Source organism: Clupea harengus, chromosome 15 (assembly GCF_900700415.2).
Source record: "Clupea harengus chromosome 15, Ch_v2.0.2, whole genome shotgun sequence".
Taxonomy (NCBI): domain Eukaryota; kingdom Metazoa; phylum Chordata; class Actinopteri; order Clupeiformes; family Clupeidae; genus Clupea; species Clupea harengus.
This window is the reverse complement of record NC_045166.1, coordinates 497202-519766: the sequence shown is the minus strand read 5'-3', so window position 1 is coordinate 519766 and position 22565 is coordinate 497202. Positions and strand designations below refer to the sequence as shown.

Below are 22565 nucleotides of genomic sequence, written 5' to 3'. Positions count from 1 at the left end.
TACTTTAAATAGTGCTGGCTAAATAAAAATGGATAAATTGTGATTTAACATATTGGCAAATCTGCCGCTAAATAGGCCATCACCAACTACTCACCTAATCTGTCCAATTAGTGCGTCTCTTTGTAAATCTGTCACTAAGTGTGTCCATCCAATCTCCTCACATTGTGACAGTGTTTTGTCAAGTGAGCACTACATAACTTGTCTCAATAGATAGCATCTAATACATGCACAAATATACTGAGAACACACACTGACGGTCCAGTTACTAGCTTTTCTACCACAGTCTTTCTCCTGATAGGAGAATAAAAAGCTCCTCTGTCTTCCACCTGACCAGGCCCTCGGGTCAAAGGTCAGGGGGTGTATAGTGTGACCCTTGGGTCAAAGGTCAGAGCGTGTATAGTGTGATCTATTCAAATAAACTTGAATTAGTAGGCTGTGACGGGCCTCGGGTTGCCATCAAAATGTGGGGTTTGGCCAAAAAGCTCAGAGACAGAGTGAGGATTCAAAGATATATGTTTTAATACCCTTCAAAATATCCAGGAGACCTGCTAAGCCTAAGACAAAAGTCAGCGGGGTCCGGGAATATAACCTGCTATGTCTCTACATATGCAGAGGACAACTTTCCCCTAGACAGAACAATGAACATATATAAGAGATGGCCAGCACCATTTCTAAAAAGGAGGAAGACACAAAAATCGAACAATACACTGATGACGAGACAGACCCTGAAACATAAACGTAGCATTTCTCTGTATGCTTAATAACTACGAATAAAGAATCACATTTACAGGTATGTAAAAAAAAACACCTTATCAAAGTGGTCTGGCCCAGACCATTTCCAGTGTCCCTTCAGCCTGTCTAGGCAATTAGGAGTGTAATTCAGTTAGGAACCAAAATAAACACATCTGGGTTTCCGGCGGCGCTGCCTTGTGTCGGACCGACCAGCTAGCAGAGGACACAAACTCACTCTGTTGTTGCACCAACTTAGTTCACTTAAATAAATAAAATTTGTGCAATCAGTTCATGGGTTTGTTTGTGTGTGTGTGTGTGTGTGTGTGTGTGTGTAAAACCATGTGTGTTTGTGTGTGCTAGCGTGGCTAATACAGGGCAGGAGTGTGCCGTTCCTGTGCAGTTGCACCATGTCCGTCACATAGGCCTATATATCATTTGAAAACATTGTGATTTTGAACATGTGTGGGAATTCTCACAGCAGACTACAGCATAGTGCCAAAAATGATTGGTCCACATTGCTCGTGATTAGAGTCACTGCGGTGGACAGTCAGCCATCAATGAGGCGGTGCAGAAGCAACACAGGGACACATATCACCATATATGAATAGTGTTTAAGTGCCTGTATTAACAATTAGAAGGCAGAATAGTGCGAATAAGGCAGAAGACGCACTGAATCCATGAAAAGGGTGGAAGGGGAACAGGAGCGCCACATCACTGCTGCATATTTGGCCCAAAGCTCAGAGTCACACAGTTCAGATTAATCAGTTCATAGCGCTTCAGTTCTGTAAATGTTTAAATATTCAAGATAACCTTGGTCATCCAATGAGTCAGCTTGTCTTTTGAAAGAGAAGAGCATTTCGGTGATCTTCAAAGAACACAGACGACTAGTCTAAGTGTCACTATGACTCAGTGGCTGACACATAGAGGCACAACAGTCCCACTGGGCAAAGCACTGGACACATACAGCCAAAGCTGGATGCAAAAGCTTGTAGCACAATAGGGGGATTAATGTATTAAGGGGACAAGAACATCAGCGGAAAAGCCGAGTTTGGCTACAGAGTCACTTGAGGGTCCTCGGGGCCAAACAAAACACAGTCATGTACACTGGCAGCCACAGAACTACTCATATGTGTTTTTGATGCGTACTAAATACTGAGCGCAAACATAGGATATACACGATTAAATGGTTACTAAACGTTTCATTAATGCTTTCAGGCCCTCATTTAGCCACCTATATGTCCCCCACCATCGCTCATGGACAACGGACAATTTGCTCTCCAAGTAGTCCCACAAATGCCATGTTATTGTACCAAACTACCATGTCTTAACCTCACTTTAGCTCAGCTCCAACGGGTCTTTGAGACACTGAGGTATATGAAACCTTGCAATACTAAGTAGGGGATAGATTCAGTCCTGCCATGGATCTGAAAGAAACAGCTGCTCTCTGACCAAAATCCTGTTCTCTGTTGCAACAGTCATTCTCTAAGCAGCCGACAATTTTCATTGTCCCAAGCTGTATACTTGTAGCCTGGCTCCACCTGCCTACTGCTCCCAGTTCAGTCTTCGACGGGGTAATAGTCTGGAATTGCTCTCCACAAGATGAACCGATGGGCCATTCTGAGGGGCCCTTCAATCAGCAACCAGTGGGGGTGAGTAAGTGAATGTGAATAATTAATATTATGTAATATTATTCAAGGGCAAAGACATTGTTGCCTTACTGGGAAAAGCCTAATATATCAGCTTGCACCGTTGGTGGCGAAGTAAGAAGTATAGCAATCCCACAGTGGTCAATGATGACTGGTTAGAGGCTAGCCCAAAGGTTTCAAAATCAACTTGAAGTCTACGCCCAATAGGATGCAACGAAACAATCCACAATGGAGCGAGGCCAGATCCTATTCACAAAGTGAACTTGGGTCTGGTTATACCAGGATTGCATATTACCTTAACTCTGAACACTGTGCTGTCACAGCCCTGTAGCAGTCCTATTAGCTGTCCTCAATGGGGACTACTTCGCTGCAAGCCAAAGGCACCACACAAGAATAGGCAAGGCAGGTGACTGCCTGGGCATCCATGCTAGAAACTCTGATTACATTAGGCCAAACTATGACAAATCCCTGAGAAGACCCCTTCCGAATCTATAATCAACCAGGCCTAGGAGACCACAGAGAAAGGAAAATGAAGACAGGGAGGAAGAAAAGAGGAAACATGGCAGTGGTTAGCCGTTGAGAATCCTTTACATTGACTGAATTATGTTTGTCAACATTGGTTTCATTTGTCACAGCAGACAAATGGGTTGTCAATTCCAACAACAGCTAACTAGCCAGGATCTTTATACAAATAAGAGCAGGCTATTAAGCTTGCTAGTTGCTAGCGGACAAACCAACAACCAGCAGTAAACCAACAAATATATCCTAACACCAATTTTTGGACTCTGAATTTGGAAAAAAAAAGTGTATTGGACTAGAATCACAGACTACACCTTTAAGAGATGTGTAACGTGCTCCATTTGTGGATGTGTGTGTGTGATACAGGGGAGCATGCTCACACTTTGGACCCCAGAGGTCCAGGACGGAGACACCCCCAGAGGTATTCCACATATTACTGCACCAGGCATCTGGTGAATGTGCCCCTGTGCAAGTTCTATATTTATGCCCAGCTTTATGCATTATTGGAAACAGAAGGAGGCTATGCAACCGTTATTGGAAGGGACATGAAATTTAACGTACCTATTTTGACAACTGATGATGATGAACTGCATGAAAGCCTACTGCTTCGTTGTCTGCTGTCCATAAATGTTTCAGGCCCTGCTTTGACTTAGCTCCATCAGAGTGTGCAAGCATGTTGGACTAAAGACAACCGAGGAGGAAGGACTGGTACTTGCAGGATTTTCAAAATGACACTGAAGTTACACAGTGTGGGCTGGCCTTACGTTCAGGTGCAATTGAACAATCGGCAGGTCCAAAATGGAGCGACTGACCCCCCCAAAAAACATGAATGTCTCTATTTGGATGTCTAGTTTCAAGATGTGTAATTGAAAACTGCAATGAAATACAGCACAGAGAAATGGAAAAAGGATGATGGAGCTGGAGAATCACATTTGACGTTTCTTGTCTCAACCTAAGTGCCTGTTCATTTGTATTATTTGGACGTGGGTCTACATGGCAGGTAGGAGAGAATTTATTTGTGTTTTACTTATAATGAATTGATAGGAGATATGTGTATATAAAGTCAGTGTGCAGACAACACGTGACTTATTGCTTGAGTGACAGCCACCTCCCTGTCTGTCCAGAGCAGTTGAGATGACCTGATGTAGGCTGATTAAATGTCACTTTGCAGGAAATAAATGTCACGTCATGTTTAAAATATGACATGTCCCTCATTTTTATGACATTTTTATGACATGTTTTCATTTTTAAATTGCTTTCCAAAAACTCAGGAGATACACTTTGTTTTAAAAGTTGCTATGCTGTATAAATGCAAGGACGCCTGAGGTGGAGATATGCTGTGAAAAGGCTATACCCAAACCAGCAGCAGGGCTCTCTTGAAAATATACTCCGAGTCCTTTTGCCGTTTGCATGGGCTATGAGTTAAATTATGCAATTAACTGTGTGTTTGCATGTTGAAAAGCTGTGAATATAATAGTCTTATAGGCCCTCTTCAAAAACTACTGGTGAATTACCAATAGATAGTGACTGTGGTCTGAACCCTGACATATCATAACCAAATAATTAGCTGAAGCCTTCAGAAATTCACATAGGTTTAAAATGCATTTAAAATATGTATGAAATATGTGATTTATAATGGAGTTAATTTTTAAACATGTAATGTGTTTAACACACTCTGCATTGGATTTGATACCTCTATGAGTCTGAGCTAGGAAATGTCATATATTAGCATATTCTTCCAAGGTTATTTGCATTGTTTGGATGGAAAACAGAGAGAAACAAGATGGCAGACCGAGGGGAAAGCTGGATGAAAGCAGCAAGTGCAATGTTGTTGATTCAGGTAAAACAGTTACAGGTCTTAAGAATAGTCTTTATTTTGTCTTCCTCAACCAGTGAGACTGTACTCCAGTAACAGTCAGGCTTCGTCATATTTTGAAATGTAATGTAATGGATTCAGCAAAGTTTTGACCATTAACACCACCTACGCTAGGATTTAGTTAGCTTTCATACTCACTACAGACTGGCTTGTGTTAGGATGTCGTTAGCATGAATGTGCTTCAAATGGATCATGGAGATATTACATTCATCTGACATAATAATTCTACTCATCAGTGAATGCATTAGCATATGATTTTCACCTCGGATTGGCTAATCAATGCAGCGGTTTCTGGGAGTTGTTTTTGATATTTGTTTTTGATTGTTCACAAGAGGAGATACTCTACTTGTCAACTCAGAAATAATGCAATTATTGAGAGGTGATACAAATGTGAATCATTTGACATGTATGTGATACTACACAGGGGTGTAATAACTGTTGTTGCATCCAGCATCTTTCAATTTAAAACATAAACAATCTTATAAACGATCCCCTGACTGCCCCCAAGTGTGAATAATACAGCATGTTCATAGTAGCCTACTTGAGATCATGTGTCATAGTATTTAAAAGCCTACCAATGTTCTAAAAGGTTTTAAAAAAAAAAAAAAATGGGATTTTGCTACCAGGATCTATATGCATAGCATCCTCCAGATCAGTCAAATTTTTCCTAAAACCCTCTTGACACATTTTTTTTTTTCTGCAAGCAAGAAATTGTGTCATTTTGTCAAATCCCTGGCACTCTCCTTTAATGTTCGTACATTTGCAACCGGACCCCGTATGCAGGAGAGTATGAACACTTGGAACTAGGTCTACTCCTACACACCTGCTACCACACACAGGTGTGTGTGTCAATGCTCTCCATCTCCCATAGCTCTCTACCACAACCACACACGCTCACTTTCTAGGGATGAAACCATTAAAAATATTTGCCTCCAGACCAGATGTACCACAAGAAGCACTAATTGCCACGAATTTATCAAAAATGTATGCTGGTGGGGGTGGCTTACTTTGGCTTCATCCACTTGATCAAGTCTGTGCATACAAATGAACTTGGGCTAACAGAGACATTTTGAACACAACCAGTGATGGAACAGACAGGCTTGCTGCTTTGGATCGGAACACCATCTCTAATCTCTCACTGCCTGTTTTGAAGCCCCACAGTGCTAGTTTATGAAATCACCAGGCACTTTGCATAAAAAGCCTCACTTATCACAGCCAATACACTACTGCAGTTCAGGGGAAGTGCTACCAATCCTAGGCCTGTTCCCTACCCAGCCCAAACAGGTCTTAATTAAAAGACCTTTTCATCAGTGGCGTGTTGAGCATCTTCATCGCTCTGGTTCAGATGAAAGTGCACTTGTGGGAAAACTTCCAAGCTGGTCCGCTCTCTATCTCCCTCCACTTTTGGCCTAGTCACTGTCGGCTGCATGGCTCCCGGGGGCAGTGCCATTTCACTTCATAAAAGCTGAGTATTTATTAAGCGAGCCATCCTGTCAGGGCAGGAACCCATGCATCAGCGACTTTGAAAGTTTCCCCCTCTCTGAATCATCCAGACGGATTCCCTTGCCCATCGTAATTGCAATTGATTAAATAGCACAAACAATCTCTCTGTTATAACTCACAGAATAAATATTAGCAGCGGTGAAATGAGGCGGTGTTAAATGGGAAAAAAATGCAAACACTAGTATTGATTAATGGATTATGGAGATTTTCCTGCTTGAGAAACCACATCTCTGGGGAACAATGCAGGACTTTAGCCTAAGCACTATGTCTAATTACTGTAATTGGCCAAAGTAAACATGTCCGGGATTCTCAGTGTTGTTAGAGACCTGCTTCAAGCTTTTCCTCATATACAATACAAAAGTGATGGGGAAGTTTCTGATATGAGTTTACCACAATGTATTCTATTCCATTACAAAAACTATTCTATGAATATTTTTGACTAGAGATTGGAAATTCTATTAGAACAGTGAGAAGTGGAAATGCCTGGAAAACACTGGCTTGTGGAACTATGTGTGGGGGTCTTCAGTTTAGTCCCCTGCACTCATCACTGTATCCCCCAACTGCCCCCATCACAGGTGCAGAACACACACTCTCACTTCCACACACACACACACACACACACACACACACACACACACACACACACACACACACACACACACACACACACACACACACCCTCTCACTTCCACACACACACACACACACACACACACACACACACACACACACACACACCCTCTCACTTCCACACACACACACACACACACACACACACACACACACACACACACCCACCCTCTCACTTCCACACACACACACACACCCACCCTCTCACTTCCACACACACACACACACACACACACACACACACACACACACACACACACACCCTCTCACTTCCACACACACACACACACACACACACACACACACACACACACACACACACACCCTCTCACTTCCACACACACACACACACACCCTCTCACTTCCACACACACACACACACACACACACACCCTCTCACTTCCACACACACACACACACACACACACACACACACACACACACACACCCTTTCACTTCCACACACACCCTCTCACTTCCTCACACACACACACACACCCTCTTACTTCCTCACACACACACCATCTGCATGCCGACAGTCACCAGATGGCACACTTTTTTCTCACATTCACACCAACACACATAGAAAACACATTACACACACATACACAGGTGCACAGATGCATGCATGCACATGCGTGCACACACACACACACACACACACACACACACACACACACACACACACACACACACAATAAATCCAACCTTTGACAATAGACAGAAACACAGAGAAAAATCACTGATTTAGCCTCAAATTTCAATGTGTTTTCCAATGGAAATTGCTTCTCTCCCAAATTACAGAACCCAATAACCTAAGTAGCTTGTCGGTGCTAACAGTTGCTTGTGTGTGTGTGTGTGTGTGGCTGTGTTTGTGTGTTTTAGGGTTAAAACAAATGAGAGTGCAAAGAAAGAGATAAACAAAGAGAGAGAGGATGAAAGAGAGTGAGAGGATGAAAGGGAGAAGTACAATGAAGTGCAAGTCTGTGTGCCAGCTCGGCTTGGCTGTCACCGTCCATCTCGTCCACGGTTTCGTGTCTCTCCCTGCTCCCTGCGAAAACCACAGCCGAAAAAAGCTGTCTGCCTCAATTGTGTGAGCAGCCACTCATTGGAAGTGACTCGTGCATATGTCTGAGCTGGACGAGGGAGCCGCGAGCCAACAGTGAAGGGAGTCATCTGCGCTAACGAGGAGTGTCCGAGCCCCTCCGGCCATCCCACTCCGTGAGAGAGGCCTGATCTCCAGCCCTGGCGGCCCCAATCCCTGGCTCGCTGTCCTTGCACGACTTTGTCAGCCTCAGCTGCCCCAGCACACGGTCTGTTGACGCCTTAAAAAAAAAAAAATGGCCGCCCACAAAGATGGCCTCCTGAGGGCATGGGGTGTCTGGCTCGGCTGAACGCAGTAATTGGGCTGTTTTGGCTCTCCGGGGGAAAAAAGAGATGAGAGGGCGACAGAAAGCCAACCAAAATATGACGGCAGGGAAAAAAAAAAAGACATTTGAAAATGACCGCTAACTTGATGCTTTGACGTTTTTGGTCCATGCAAGGGTTCAGTTCAGAGATCAGTTTGTTGGCTTTTTAGCCTGTTGATTTGGGTTCTCTTTAGTTTCAGCCTTTGGACATGTCAGATCACAGTTCATGTTTCAAACAATGTAACTATACCTATGGATCTGATAAAGTACTTTTACTGACTGTCTATCAGTAAAATCAGCTAAACAGTAAGCTCATCGCTAATTAAACTAGCCTCATCAGGCCTTGTCAGATCAGTTCAAATCATGAAGATAAGTACATTTTACATTTACATTTAGTCATTTAGCAAGTAAAGCACTTACAAAATATTGACAGCATACATGGATCAACAGCAACCAATCATGAGATTTTATATAAGCAGGACACTGAAAGAACAGGGGCATGTGAAACATGACTTAGTGTTTCAGAGAACAGCAGGCATTATATGTCTCAGGTCAGGATGGCAGCAAACAAGCCATGGCTATTAGATTAGGCTATTTTTATACCTGCCACAGAGGTTGATTGGGTTAGAAGGCTCTAGATGGTTTGGCCAAATTGATTATGAAGAAGGGGACCAGATAGTGCCCAGGACAGTCAGACAAAGACCAGCCCTATCCTCATTCAGTGGTCAAACACCCCTTCATCCAGTAGCCTCTAATACTAATATATATAGCCCTTCATCCAGTAGCCTCTAATCCTCATTCAGTGGTCAAACAACCCTTCATCCAGTAGCCTCTAATCCTCATTCAGTGGTCAAACACCCCTTCATCCAGTAGCCTCTAATCCTCATATATAACCCTTCATCTAGTAGCCTCTAATCCACATTCAGTGGTCGAACAACCCTTCATCCAGTAGCCTCTAGTCTAATCCTCATATACAACCCTTCATCCAGTAGCCTCTAATCCTCATATATAACCCTTCATCCAGTAGCCTCTAATCCTCATTCAGTGGTCGAACACCCCTTCATCCAGTAGCCTCTAATCCACATTCAGTGGTTGAACAACCCTTCATCCAGTAGCCTCTAATACTCATATATAACCCTTCATCATGTAGCCTCTAATCCTCATTCAGTGGTCGAACACCCCTTCATCCAGTAGCCTCTAATCCTCATTCAGTGGTCAAACAACCCTTCATCCAGTAGCCTCTAGTCTAATCCTCATATACAACCCTTCATCCAGTAGCCTCTAATCCTCATGCATAAACAAGAGAGGCACCTCTGAGGGGATTCACCTTTCCCCACTCGACTTGGGCAGCATGTTTATCACTTGTGGGAAACATCCCCTTGAGAGTACTGTATTTATGTTTCTCCATTTAACACAGGCTTGCAGCCAAACATATACAAACGTCTACAAAGCTAACAAGCAGCTAAAGATGGATGATCATTTTTGTGTATCAGTTTTATCTGAAAAAAAGCAGTATTGGTGATTTTAAATGTTTGAGGTTATTAGGTCACGGTAATTATTGAGCTAATCTAGAAGAAAAGCTGACGATATTTTTCAAATATGTCCAGATATGAACAGGATTAACCAATCCAGATATTAGAACTAAAACATCATTGTAGGAGTACACAATGTATTGATATATTGATAGTGTGCAATCAATCAAAGCAGGATGCTTTTTCATTTTCTCTCAGCCATTAAAAGGTTCAAATGATCTACCTGGAACACTGCACCTAAAGAGCGGGGCCCTTCCCTGTCTCCTTGACAGAAGTTACTCATGTGTCTGCAGACACGCTGGTGGAGTGGTGGAGACGTCACAAAAACTACTTGGTATAAGGTGACTTCAGCTGTGGTGTAATTTGAAGCCCGGTAACATCACTGGCTCTCGAACAACAGGCACTGGCAGCACCAACAGCCACCTGATCTTTGGGTATACCTTGGTTCTAAATATCAACAGGAGACTCTGACACAGGGACAGGCCAGGCCTTCATCTGGGATAGATCTGGCAGCATGACCGGCAGCAATCTGGGATTCATTTAATAAGGACAGACCTAAATCTCAGGCGCTGAACCTACACAATGCATGCTAGCCTTAAGAAAAACTGAAAACTGTAAACCTAAAAAAATGAAAATCTTTCAGGGGGCAGTCTTGTGGTGTTTACCTGGTGCGATTAGCACAGGGTCAGAGCTGAGTATGATGTTGTCTTCAACATAAATCAAGTAAACACACAAACAGAGGAAAAGAGGAAGGAACTCTGAATCAAAAGAGCTTTTCTTTCCCTACTGGGCTCCCACGAGGAACGACCCTGATCTCCGATGGCTCAGGAAGGACTCGTGCACACAGATGAAGAAGAGGAGGAGGAGGAGGGCCCTCTTCAGTCACGCTTCCCACAAGAAGGGGGAGGGATAGGGAGAGATAGGACGGGGTGAGTCGGGGGGGCGGGTGGGTTAGGGTGCTCCCTGGTGGGGAGGAGGGGAGAGAGCAGACGTGGGTTCCCGTGCCCGTGGGCGAAGGCTCATCCGTGCTCTCAACAGTGTGCAGCGGAGCAAAGGTCGCCATGACGCCCGCGGCATCGCTGCCTCCCCCAGCATCAGCACCGTGACGGTTAGTCATGCTGGAAAGGCAGGGAAGTGCACACACACACTCACATGCGCATACAGAGATACATATTTGCACACCATACACATATTCATGAATATTAGCACATACCTTTACACACAGAGATACACACACACACACACACACACACACACACACACACACACACACACATACCCATGCATGGTAAAAAAACACACAAACTAATCTGCACAGACACACACACACACAAACACATACACACACACCACACAGAGGCTTCAGCAGTGTGGAATTAATTTACAGGAATATGATCTGCTGGTGTGAAGAAGTTTGGATGATTGATGGCACAAGGCCACTGGCCCAATCCCCTTCTCTGATTGAAGTGAAATGGTTTCATGCCAGGGCAGACAGCAGTGGCCAGAGTCTCCCCAGCATCTGCAAGGCACTAGATGTGGGCCAGCCAGCCCAAATGAATTCAAATGCTGTGTGTTTAAGCCAACATAAAATGTCATGTGTACTGAGATATGGAGAAAAAAACATTCATGTTTTTTTGTGGTTTTTGGCTGACCGCAGTAGACGAGCACTCTTAAAAGCAGATCCCCCTTCTCACTGTTCACTTTGGGCACTGAACAAACACATCCGCACAGACGGCAAGGCTTTTAGTGGGATTGCAGTGTGTTGCTCGGGCATCTGTGGAGGGCGAGAAAAAGCCTTTCCCTCCTCATGCATCCTCTCCTCTAAAGCAAGTGCCCAATTTCAGGCTTTGCAATAAATCAGCATTGTCCTGGGTCTGAAGGCAGGCTGATATCAGCAGGTTTTTATTTACTGTAGCTGTGACTGTGAGCGCTGAGTCAACCTACTATAAATCTTTACAACGTGTAGGAGAATGTAGGGCATGCAAGCGGGGAATACAACGTAATCTCCACACAGATGTACAATGAAGAGGGATCTCTGAGAGGAGACGAGCTGTGGCCAGCCTTTACAGCTCAGATTTCCAAACACGCAAGATAGGCAAGTAGATAGATACCTACATAGGTACCTACATAGAGACTAACGCTTAACATCGGTACTGATAAGAAATAGCTTTGGGCATCATTTTAGATGCTAGTCATAATGCTTGTTTTGATTATATAGACACCCACAGCACCATTTAGCATCCCAGTATTTCTGATAGGTCCCAGTGGAATGAAGTCTCCATTATGGAGGGCATGTGATGACTTAGCTCCTTAAAGCAGGCTGTTTTATGGACCCAGCCTGCTAAGCCCCAGGCTCCCTCGGTTCTACGGGTCGCCTTCACCTGCGGTCTGTCCACTTCCTGACGCAATCTTGGGGGGGTCAGTCACGGCTCCCAGCCAATAATGGTCAATCTGCTAATGCGCTTCTATTACTGATGTCCTCCAGGACAACCTGGGCCAGAGTGCGAGGGATCGATCCGCATCCCGTCAGCAGAACAGACTCTCAGTAAATCAGAGCAAGGAGAGAGGAAGGAGCCCCCAGGAGATCCTTCCAAATGGCAGCCAGTTCTGAGCCGGAGGGGGCTGAAGGGGCGGCTAAAGCTCAGGGAACCCCATTTGTTAACTGGCAGCTACCGCTACACATGAGCTTGCTCCTATAGAGCCACTCGGGGAAAATGGTGCTAGCGACTTCAGTGTTATGGGTTCAGTACCCAGTCAGTTCTCCACTCCACTGTTACTGTCTTTTGAGTACAAACATATTAAGACCCAAAGCTTAAGTATTGGATAATGATGACACAGCATTTGGGTAGCTGAACATAATGCCTGTTTGAGGTCGACCGTGACACGAAGCCGAGTTGCAGCTCGAAGTGCGTTATTTTCTGCTACCTGAAATCTGTGAAGTCCATTTTCCTGTTATAGCACAGCTGCCACAGTTGCGTTTTTTTAATTAATTTGCTAATATCATTTCCATGTTTTGATTGTTAAAACTGGCTTGTGTGTAGAACTACTTCTTTCCTCCAAAGATTGAGGTTTTTTGTGCAAGTGTAAGTACAAGTGTGTTTTTGAGCTGTAAACTACATAAATACATAGCTATGATATGACTGAACTGCGATGAAACAGATTAATGCTGGTGTTAATATTGACAAAATAAATGTTATGGGTTGAAAATGGCCTGAACCTTGCCAGACTGATGCTGATGTATCTACGACCAGGTGGTACACATCCACATCATGAAATAGGCGGCCCACCTCCTTCAAGCCCCGCCCATGAGTTTGAGTCTCATTTTCATTTGCTGATCGAGACTCGTCATACACAGGAGTAACCCCACCCCCGACCCCCTCATTAGATTAAATGTAGTGGGTATTATTATCAGAATGATTTCTTCCACTGCTCCAAACAGCTTTTGGACACCCCTTCCATAAACCCTTCACTACTTGTGTGCATAAAGAGGACATTTTGATTCGCACATTTAGATTCCTTATTGCTTGGGGACTTCTCTGCATTCTGAATGAAATCTACCTCGTCTCCCCAGAGCGATAAGGAGTAAGGCATATTCCCTGTAATGTGTAACCTCCTTTCATAACACTTGGATTACATAACATTTGATCATCCTGCCCATGCTTTTCTCCAGAGCTGCAATATTGTGAAAGCATAAGACTTTGTGTTTGTGTGTTTGTGCACCATAGGCACTGAACCTATGACCTTGGGCACTGAACCTATGACCTTGGGCTTGCTAGCATTTAAATTGATTGGGTTCAGCTCCAGGAGAGCAGAGCATAAATAAAGAATCTTCATAATGTGCTGCAGCATCACATGCCCACTCGAGCTCTATGGGTGGTTCAGCGCCATTAACTTGAGAGGTCTGAAGTATTTTGCACTGGGCACTGAAACAGCTTTGAGCATGTGATGTCATCTACCGTTAAAGCGAGGCTATGACTTGTCAGTTTTCCACACTGCCACAGGTGATGCCCTACTGGTACCCTAGTGTCCTACTCAACACCCCTCAAGTCCCACTGGCAGAAGGCATGTAGCCATCACAATCATTAGATCAGGCAACCGCGTGAGACGAGACATGAGATCCAAATAATAGTGATTAGTAAGAAGTGAGCGATTCTTATTCCTCGTCACACACAAAATTCTGAAATGGTCAGGTTTCAAGTGTTGCATAATCTGTTAAAAAAAACAATGTCTAAAGGATCTGAGTAATATCTCTAGACCTTGAACTACACTTCAAAAACACTGCAGGTTTATCTGAAATTAGGTGCTGCTTTATTCAGTTGTAATTCCTTGCCACAGTGGAATTATGCTTAATTTATCTCCTCACTCAACGCATTGGCACGAAGAGGCATATGAGAGCTCTCACTAGGGGGATACAACAGGCTTATGGTTAGTTGGGCAGGCCTGTTTTGGGTATTTTCCTCCTGACTCTGACAGAAGGCGAGGGCGGAGGGAGGGTGGGGGAGTCAAGATGACAAGTCTTGGGGGAGGAGGCTGACACTTAAAAAAGGAGCACCCGGCTCAGTTCGTCATATCATTGTAAACACACATTTCTTTCTTGATTATTTAAGATGTGCACAGATGATCTCTGGTGGAATGAATCAAAGGGGTCTACATGGGATGAGAACTGGCAGTGCAATCTCATTTCTTAAACAAAAAGAACCGAACCATGCTTCTATATTTCACTGAAACTTTCATATCAGCATAATACTAGAACTGCACAGTCTGAAGACAGATATATCTACAACATGAAGCAAAAGATAAGGAAGGTTACTCATACATACTCTATGAAAATAAATCAGAAGACATACAGGCATCTCAGTCTATAAATATACATCACAGACCATGATCAATTTGTTGAAGTTGTCTCTCAGTAATATATCCCAATGCACCATGATAATGCTTCAAGTCTGCAGGGTTTCCTAGGCTCATACAACTGGCAACACCTCCTTGTGGCTAACTGAGTTAGCCATGTGTGTAGTCAGTCCTACATTCCCTTTTTTGGGCTTAAAACGGCCAGATCTTCCACGAGAGCCCAGGAGCAATTCTGTGTAATCTACTTCCCCTAATCTACGACCTCAGCAGTTTGGCTAAAAATAGACAACTAACTGATCAGGCGATAAAACACAAGCACTCACTCCCGTCAGTGACATTCTGAGCACATTTCAGAGACTTGTACACATGGCTGTAATACACGTGTCAGTCACCTCCCAATCATTTACTGCTCTTGTAGCTTCGACTTGTGGTGACCTCATTCAGGCAGGTTTAGATGAGGTGTTGTGGACCGAGATGTGGTGTCCACTGTTATTTTCCCTCTCAATGTTGTCAAATCTGAGACTTGTTTAGTCACCCGAGGCAGAGCAGTCACTCTTGAGGCCTCAGCTCTGCACCACACATGACGAGGCACATTTTCTCCAACCTGAGTACCACTGGGAGCCTTTGGATGTTAGAGCTCCCTGCAGCTGAAGCAAACTTCTGCCTTAATCTTTTTCTTTTTAAGGGACAGGGCTGTAGGATTGAATGTAATCTGCCTAGGTAACCTCCTTTCCTGATAAGAGGCTGTATCTATTTTATGTTGCTATCCTCCCCGCAGAACATCTCGGTTATACCATTTATCACACCCTTGATAAGTACAGGTGTAGGAGTTCTAATGATGTACGAGTTCCTCATGAATATTTCCAATCACCTAAAGCAGAGGTGGTTTTTCTGCCCAAAAGGCAAAGGCACACCGACTCTTTTAACAGGCTGCTTATCAAAAGCCCTGCAGTAAAATCCCCAGCACTTTAAGTGGCATGAGAGCAGTGCAAATCCCCATCTTGTTCTAGGTGTTCAGAGCACAGCACCATGAAATCTAAAGCACAACCCACAGCCTTGGGTTTGGTTACGTTACGCACCACCCATATCCCATGACACGAAGCCAGCTTTAAGTAAATTACGTAAATATTTCTTGCTGAGACCACATGAAACAAATGATAGGAATCCTATCTACAGTTCATCAACCAGTGGTCCCTGGAATTAGTGGTACAATGGTACACCACATGTAAAATTCATCTTGAGTGCAGTAAAGATATTTTCGACCGGTTTGAATATATTTGGATGAAATTCTGTCCAATGAATAATATCGATAAATTAGACAGAGTCTTGTCCCTCGCACTAGATAAATTGTGCCCTTCAAGCAGACGCCTAAAATGATTGATCCAAAAGAGGGGTTGCAGCAGATTGATTACACTACCTTCCCCATGCTCAGAATTTATTGATCAAGCACTCCTCCACAAACACAGCTCTGTGGAGATCCCGATGACAGATTTAAAACATAAACTTCAAGTAATAAACTGGATTGAGCTTGGTGTCAACAGAAACAGCCACATACTTTATGGCCGCAGATATAATTCAAGGAGAGGACAGTTAGAAGCAAATGAAAATGGTCTTGGTCCAGAAAGGCAATTTATTAGTCAGTAGCCTGGCACCCCAGAGGAGGCAGGAACTTCCTGGAACCATGTCAAAAATGGAAAACAAATTTCAGCGCACCAGCTAGGCGGACGGAGTAGCAGGATAATATCAGACTCCGGTGTGTGCTATCTGGAAATAAAAGCGTGTTATATATGTTACCTTCACCTTAAAGAATTGAAACACGCTCTTGCAAAGCATCTTATTCAGTGGGCAAGCCTCACCAGTTTAGCCTAAAACTGCCGCATTGTTGATGGAGACAATCACCTTTGAAGGCGTGATGCACAGACAAAAAGTAATGTTGTTGTTGTTGGGCATTTTTTCTGTGTTGTTTTCCTGCTAAAGTGATGAGACTCCCAGCAGGCAGCCCATCCCATGCTGGGGCTTCTTTAGGACAGCTGGGTACTGCTGGGGACTGCTGGGTACTGATTGCATCGCAATGCTCCAAAACCAGATTAGCCCGGAGCAAAGACCATCCACGGTTTCTTTTCTTTTTTTTTTTTTGGTCTTTTTTCACGCCGCAGAGAGGAATATAAAGAAGGGTAATGGACTTACTGTACTCTGCTCATGAACACCAAAAATATCAGTTGTGGAAATTAGCATAGCTGCTCATGGTTTCACCTCCAAAAGCAAAGGCTCTTCAGATACCATGTGGAGAGAGAGAGAGCTTCTAAATGCATTTTTTCCCCCCAGAATTCCACAGAACAAAAAAATGCAAATATGGGTGTAATCGTAAGGCCACTGCACACTGTGTCCATGAAGGTTTTTCAGACTAGATTTGCTTTCAAGCTGCGCTTGAGTCAACGTATTTCAACACGGCCACATCTGTTTATAACAGATAGCGTTATAATAATGGTGGTTTCTCTCTCTCTCTCTCTCTCTCTCTGTTTTTCTATCTTTCACCAAGCCCTCTTAGGGTGACGTAACCATATCCCTGGTTGAAGGAGTGGCACTTACCAGGGACCATGATTCTGGGGGGCGGAGGTGGTGGGGGCGGGGGTGGCAGAGGAGGGTAGGGCCTACACTGACACGCCAGCTGGCACCTGGTGCCCACTGTGTCGCTCACAGTCCGAGAGCATGACCTCTGTGGCTCTCCCAGAGCGAGCTGTAGAGAGGACCAGAAAGAAGAAAGACTGAGACACGAAGAGCACGTTAGCACGTTAGCACAGGAGGAGTACACGGAATGCAATGTTACTATCATCTCACTTCACCTCTCCCTTTCTGTTACTCTCACTTTCACCATCAAATGATGTCTGTTTTTTTTTAACTTTATTTTTTGCGTATCCTATCTCTTCTGCGCACTCTTTTCTCTTACACTTTGTCACTCTTTGTTCCACTCACACACACACACACACACACACACTAGCTTTATCACTCCCTTTCTCTCTTCCAGTCTCTCTCTCTCACCTCATTTCTCTCTGTGTTTCTGCCTCTGCTTGTCTCTCACACTCTCCCTCTCCCTCTCTCTCTCTGCACTCTAGTGCATGAGTTGTTCCCTCCCACTGTTGAAGGCTAAGAGGCTGTGGGGGCTGAGGAGGCTGAGGTCTCTCCTCTGCTTCTAGCAGTTCTAGTGCCCACGCATGCTGTGGTACCCACCACACGCCTCTAAATGGTTGGCGAGAAGCACAGGGCGACCCCTGATCCCTGACACTGCCTCCTCTCTCCAAGCGCCAAGCGTGGCAAAAGGCTTAACACTGACACTCTCTGTTTACTCACCAACGCATGATCATATCACTTCAGTTTAAAAGTAATACAAGGCGATAAAACAACACTTAGTGGTATGTACACATCACACGATTTGGGTTGATTAAATGAATGGATTATGATCACACCTTTTCAGTTTTGTCTGCTAAGGATGATTCCATCAAATCAAAAATACACAACTCTTGTGTTCTGTTGTCAGCTAACAGCTAGGCTTTTTATTTGTGTTCACTTTAGCCAAAATGACTATACAGCAAATGGCTGTTCATAGTATATAATATAATACATACATATAATATCATAAATGTTATACATTTAACATAAGACATGTAACTTCGAGACCACAGGAAGATGTGAGAGTGATGACAATGCTGACATCTCCTTCATGTAGGTTACAATCACCAAGTATGTTCAAGTATGCTGAACTCTTGGAGCTCTCTGAGCTTGGGTGTTCTGTTTGCTATTGTTTAGTTCCGGAATGTGATGTTTGTACCGAGCAACTTTTAAAATGTGTTAGAATTTTTATAATTTTGACAGCTTTTATCACAATGAAAATACATACCTGAAATACAAGGGGAAATGATGTCAAAAAGAACTGGCTGAACACGAAGTGCCAAAACCCGAAGATGAACGGAAATTTGTTTCGGACCAACATCCCTTCTTCGCTCTTCTCAAAGCCCACCTCACAGAAAAAGACGCGTGGGTTGCATACGACTCGTTTATTTTTAAGAACTTAATCCAGTCCTCCCGGTTTGCCAGCGGATTCTCTATTGAGTTTCTCCACGAATGGTGTCTGCCACATTCTTGTCCATTTATCACGATGGTCGGTGGCATGGAAGATATCGCAACGACATACGTCTCACTGAAAAATTGAAAATGAGAAGAAAAGAAAAATCCCTGCTTTGTATTACTCTAAAGTTTGGTCCACTTTTTGGAGATATGGTGCGTAAGGATGGGGATCCAGACCCCGGCGAAGGACCAAAGTTCTCCAGAGAGTAAGTGTGGGATATGATACTGGCAGGGTGCACAAGGAATCATCTCTTGTTTTGCATGGCATGAAATAGCGCCAGCACACCGCAAAAGTTACCTGGGCTGAAAATACCAAATACCATATTTTATTAACACGCGAAAAAGCGTATTTTGTCCATGTCCTTTCGCGACGACAGATTTTCGGTAATTTCTTTTTAATGAGGCGGAGTACTGCTCTCACGTCAGCTAAATCGCCTAGGGTTGCGAATGAAGAATAAACAGTCCTGCTATAGCAACGCTCTCTAAAATAACATTTCCATCCTTTTATCAGACTTCAAAGAATAATTTAATGACAGAGAAAGTGCGCATAGACCTTTAACGGAGCTGAAGAGACGCGACCCGACGAGAGTATATCCACGGTGGTTGGAGGATAAGCTATGTTTAGGGAGATCACGGCGTCGTTCAGTCAGCCAACGCTCCGAGCGAGTTGGAGGGATATGCCAAGTGAAGGAGCTACACTGCGACCACAATAGTGTGCGTGTGTGTGAGTGAGGGAGAGAAAAAGACAGAGAGAGAGAGAGAGAGAGAGAGAGAGACGGAGGGAGAGAGAGAGATGTAGAGTCCACACAATAACCTGATACTGTAACTATAGACAGCACACCAGACTAAAAGCTTGGATCTCCTATTTACGAACACGAACTGAATGACATAATTTTTAAAGATTAATCCATATACGATTCTGTCAATATGCTGCTCCTGAATATGATTTCAGTGAACACAGACTTTCCACCCAAACATAAAATATGAAATTACAGTTACCTCTTCATGGCTATCATCTTAATCAGAAAAGTCAGTGATGAGAACTTAAATGCCACATGGAATATATACTGCTATATATTATTATATATATTTGGATGAGTGCACTGTGATAAAAGCGATTTTCACCATGTCATGACTTTCTACTCTCCATCCATGTGTCTATACCATACCACAATCTCCATCTGGTGTATGTGTACATGCAAGCAGCTGTGTGAGTTTCAGGGGGAACGTGCGTGTGTGTGTGTGAGTGTGTGTTAGGTGGGCCTTGGTGAATATGAGCCTGCTGCTGCTGCTGCTGCTAGTGAATGATGTGATGTAGGGAGAGCCCCACGAGACTCAGGCACACTCTCTGACAAAGACACACACACACACACACACACACACACACACAGACACACACACACACACACACGCACACACACACACACACACACACACACACACACACACGCACACACACACACTCACACACACTCTCTGACAAAGACACATGTACCAGAGGCATTAGCACACCGAGATTTGGACACACTTACATGCATCTTTCTCTTTGTCTTACACTCACAGCACAAACACATTTATTCAGTCAAAACACATGCTCACAGAAACACACACACACACTCTCTCTCTCTCTCTCCCTCTCACACAAGCACACACACACACACACGCACGCACATACACACTCCCACAAGCACAAGCACACACACACAAACACACACACACACACACACAAATACACATTCACACTTACACAAGTACACACACACACATACACACACACACAAGCACACACACACACACACACACACACACACACACACACACACACACACACACACACACACACACACACACACTCACACATGCACACACAAACACACACACACACACACCTCCCAACCAGCTGCCACTCTCCCACAGAGGTACTAATCAGCTGGATGCCAACCTTGGCACCAGAAATGAGGGCAGTAAGTTACCCCTGTTGGCCTCATTAATGCCCCTCACAGTTACAGCACATTGCACCCCACCCCTCAGCCCTATGTATCACCGTTCCCCCACCCACCCGCCACCATACAGTACACCAGTGGCCAGGACTGCGGATCATTAAGCACACAACATGGAGAGCAGCCCCCGGCACCTGCTAGGTCTCGCCTGTCTACAGAACCTGCAGGAGCCTGGGCTGGACAGACCCTGTTAAAGAGGGGCAGTCTCCGCCCCATCGCTCCCTCGCCCCTCCCCGGCCCCCGGCCACTGTCGGCAGGAGACAGCTGAAGTTTTACTGCGTGGCACTTAAACCTGTCCCCCTCGTCGCAGTTTTACGAGACGCGAGGCGCCTCTTTGGTGTGATCATCCTCAGCACTGTAACTCCATTTGGTCTCATCGACCACACAAATCGCCGAAGGATTACATCGAATCTTAATTTATGGACCTTGTTTTTTCAGCGAATACAAACTGAGCTTTCCAATACTGTGAAATCACCCTCAGACACAAGCATTCTTTATTTCTTCTTACTTAGTTATTTATTTTCACACAGACATGTGCTGTTACAAACGGTCTTCGGGGGAAAGCTGCAGGATCTTTATTGACTGCTGATAAGCACCGCAATAACTTTGAGAGACGGTGCTGAGACCAGAGCGTTTCAAGCAGTCTGTCAGTAATTCCAATCAGGGAGCTCTAATGACTGTTTTAGCACACACACACACACACACACACACACACACACACACACACACACACCCTAGCAGTTCATCAACGAGGTGCTTTGCCTCAAACAGCAAATCCTCTGGGACAAAGACAAGGACTGAGCTTCTTTACGGGCAAGATTGTTTTTGTTTGCGTGAGGTTTTTTCATCTCTTTCAGTACGGTGTTCATTATTTTTATGTGTAATAATTATGAAATTTGAACAAAAGAAAGTTTAATTTATGGCCATGTCTTGAATCATTCTCAACCGGTCCATGGACCAATGGACTTAACACAGGGCCCACAGGGTGGGGAGTGTCATTGGTTAAGGGTGCGATGCAGACTTCTTACCACATCTTTAGAGAGATTTAGTGCCCTCCTAGGTCCACACTGACTCTGGATCAGGTCTCGTCCTGATCTGATGTTGGGTCAGGTTTGGATCCACTCCAGCTGGAGCTGTTCCAGAGTCAGCTGCTTTGTGCGATGTGTTCAATATTGGGCAAAGCCAACTGTGAGGGGGCTGGGTATAGGATGCAGAGAGCAGTAGAGTTAGAGGCGGGGGATGTCGGCGAAACACTTGCGTTGATCTGCAGCAGAGCGGGGTGGCTGCACTGCTGACTGACTGACCTTAAAGTGTGCAGTAATCTAATAGGGGCCTGATGGATGGGTGAGGGGCGCATTAGGAGAGATGTGGCTGATTGGTTAGTGATCCAGTTCAGTCCCGGCCATTAGTCTGTCACTCAATCAAGATTTGCCTCTACCCCTCACTCATCCTCATCCCTCTTTTTTTATATTCTCTTTACTGCCGTTTCCTCTTGCCACTGTTCTGCCTCTACCTTGCTAGTGGGCTTTATCCCTGCTCTGTGTCTTTGGATGTGTTCAGGGCAAACCCCCTTGCAGTCCTGGGCTCTAATCTAATTGGGCGGCAAAGAGGTTGCATCATCGGGCGCTGTCAGGATGATGTCAGAGTCACCTTTGACCTCGTGGAAGCATTAATGACCAGACAGTTACAGCATCACCAACGCCTAGTTTTTCTGACCTCACAAGTGACTTTTATTTTTGATATGT

At 44.4% G+C, this 22565-nt stretch overlaps 1 protein-coding gene across 2 annotated transcripts in view; it reads right to left on the bottom strand.

Annotated features, from left to right (window-relative positions):
• The window catches only part of prima1 (proline rich membrane anchor 1), a 38868-nt gene extending 18999 nt beyond the window's left edge, over positions 1-19869 (bottom strand). The window contains exons 1-2 of one of the 2 annotated variants that reach the window (XM_031581639.2): positions 18594-19869; positions 17288-17435 (exon numbers count right to left, since the gene is read on the bottom strand). In XM_031581639.2, coding sequence (XP_031437499.1) covers positions 17288-17435; positions 18594-18686 — 241 coding nt within the window. In that variant the 5' untranslated portion in view covers positions 18687-19869. Of the gene's footprint in view, positions 1-17287; positions 18233-18593 lie in introns of those variants that run through there. The other variant, XM_042709907.1, reaches the window with a different exon arrangement.
• Positions 19870-22565: the final 2696 nt, after the last annotated feature.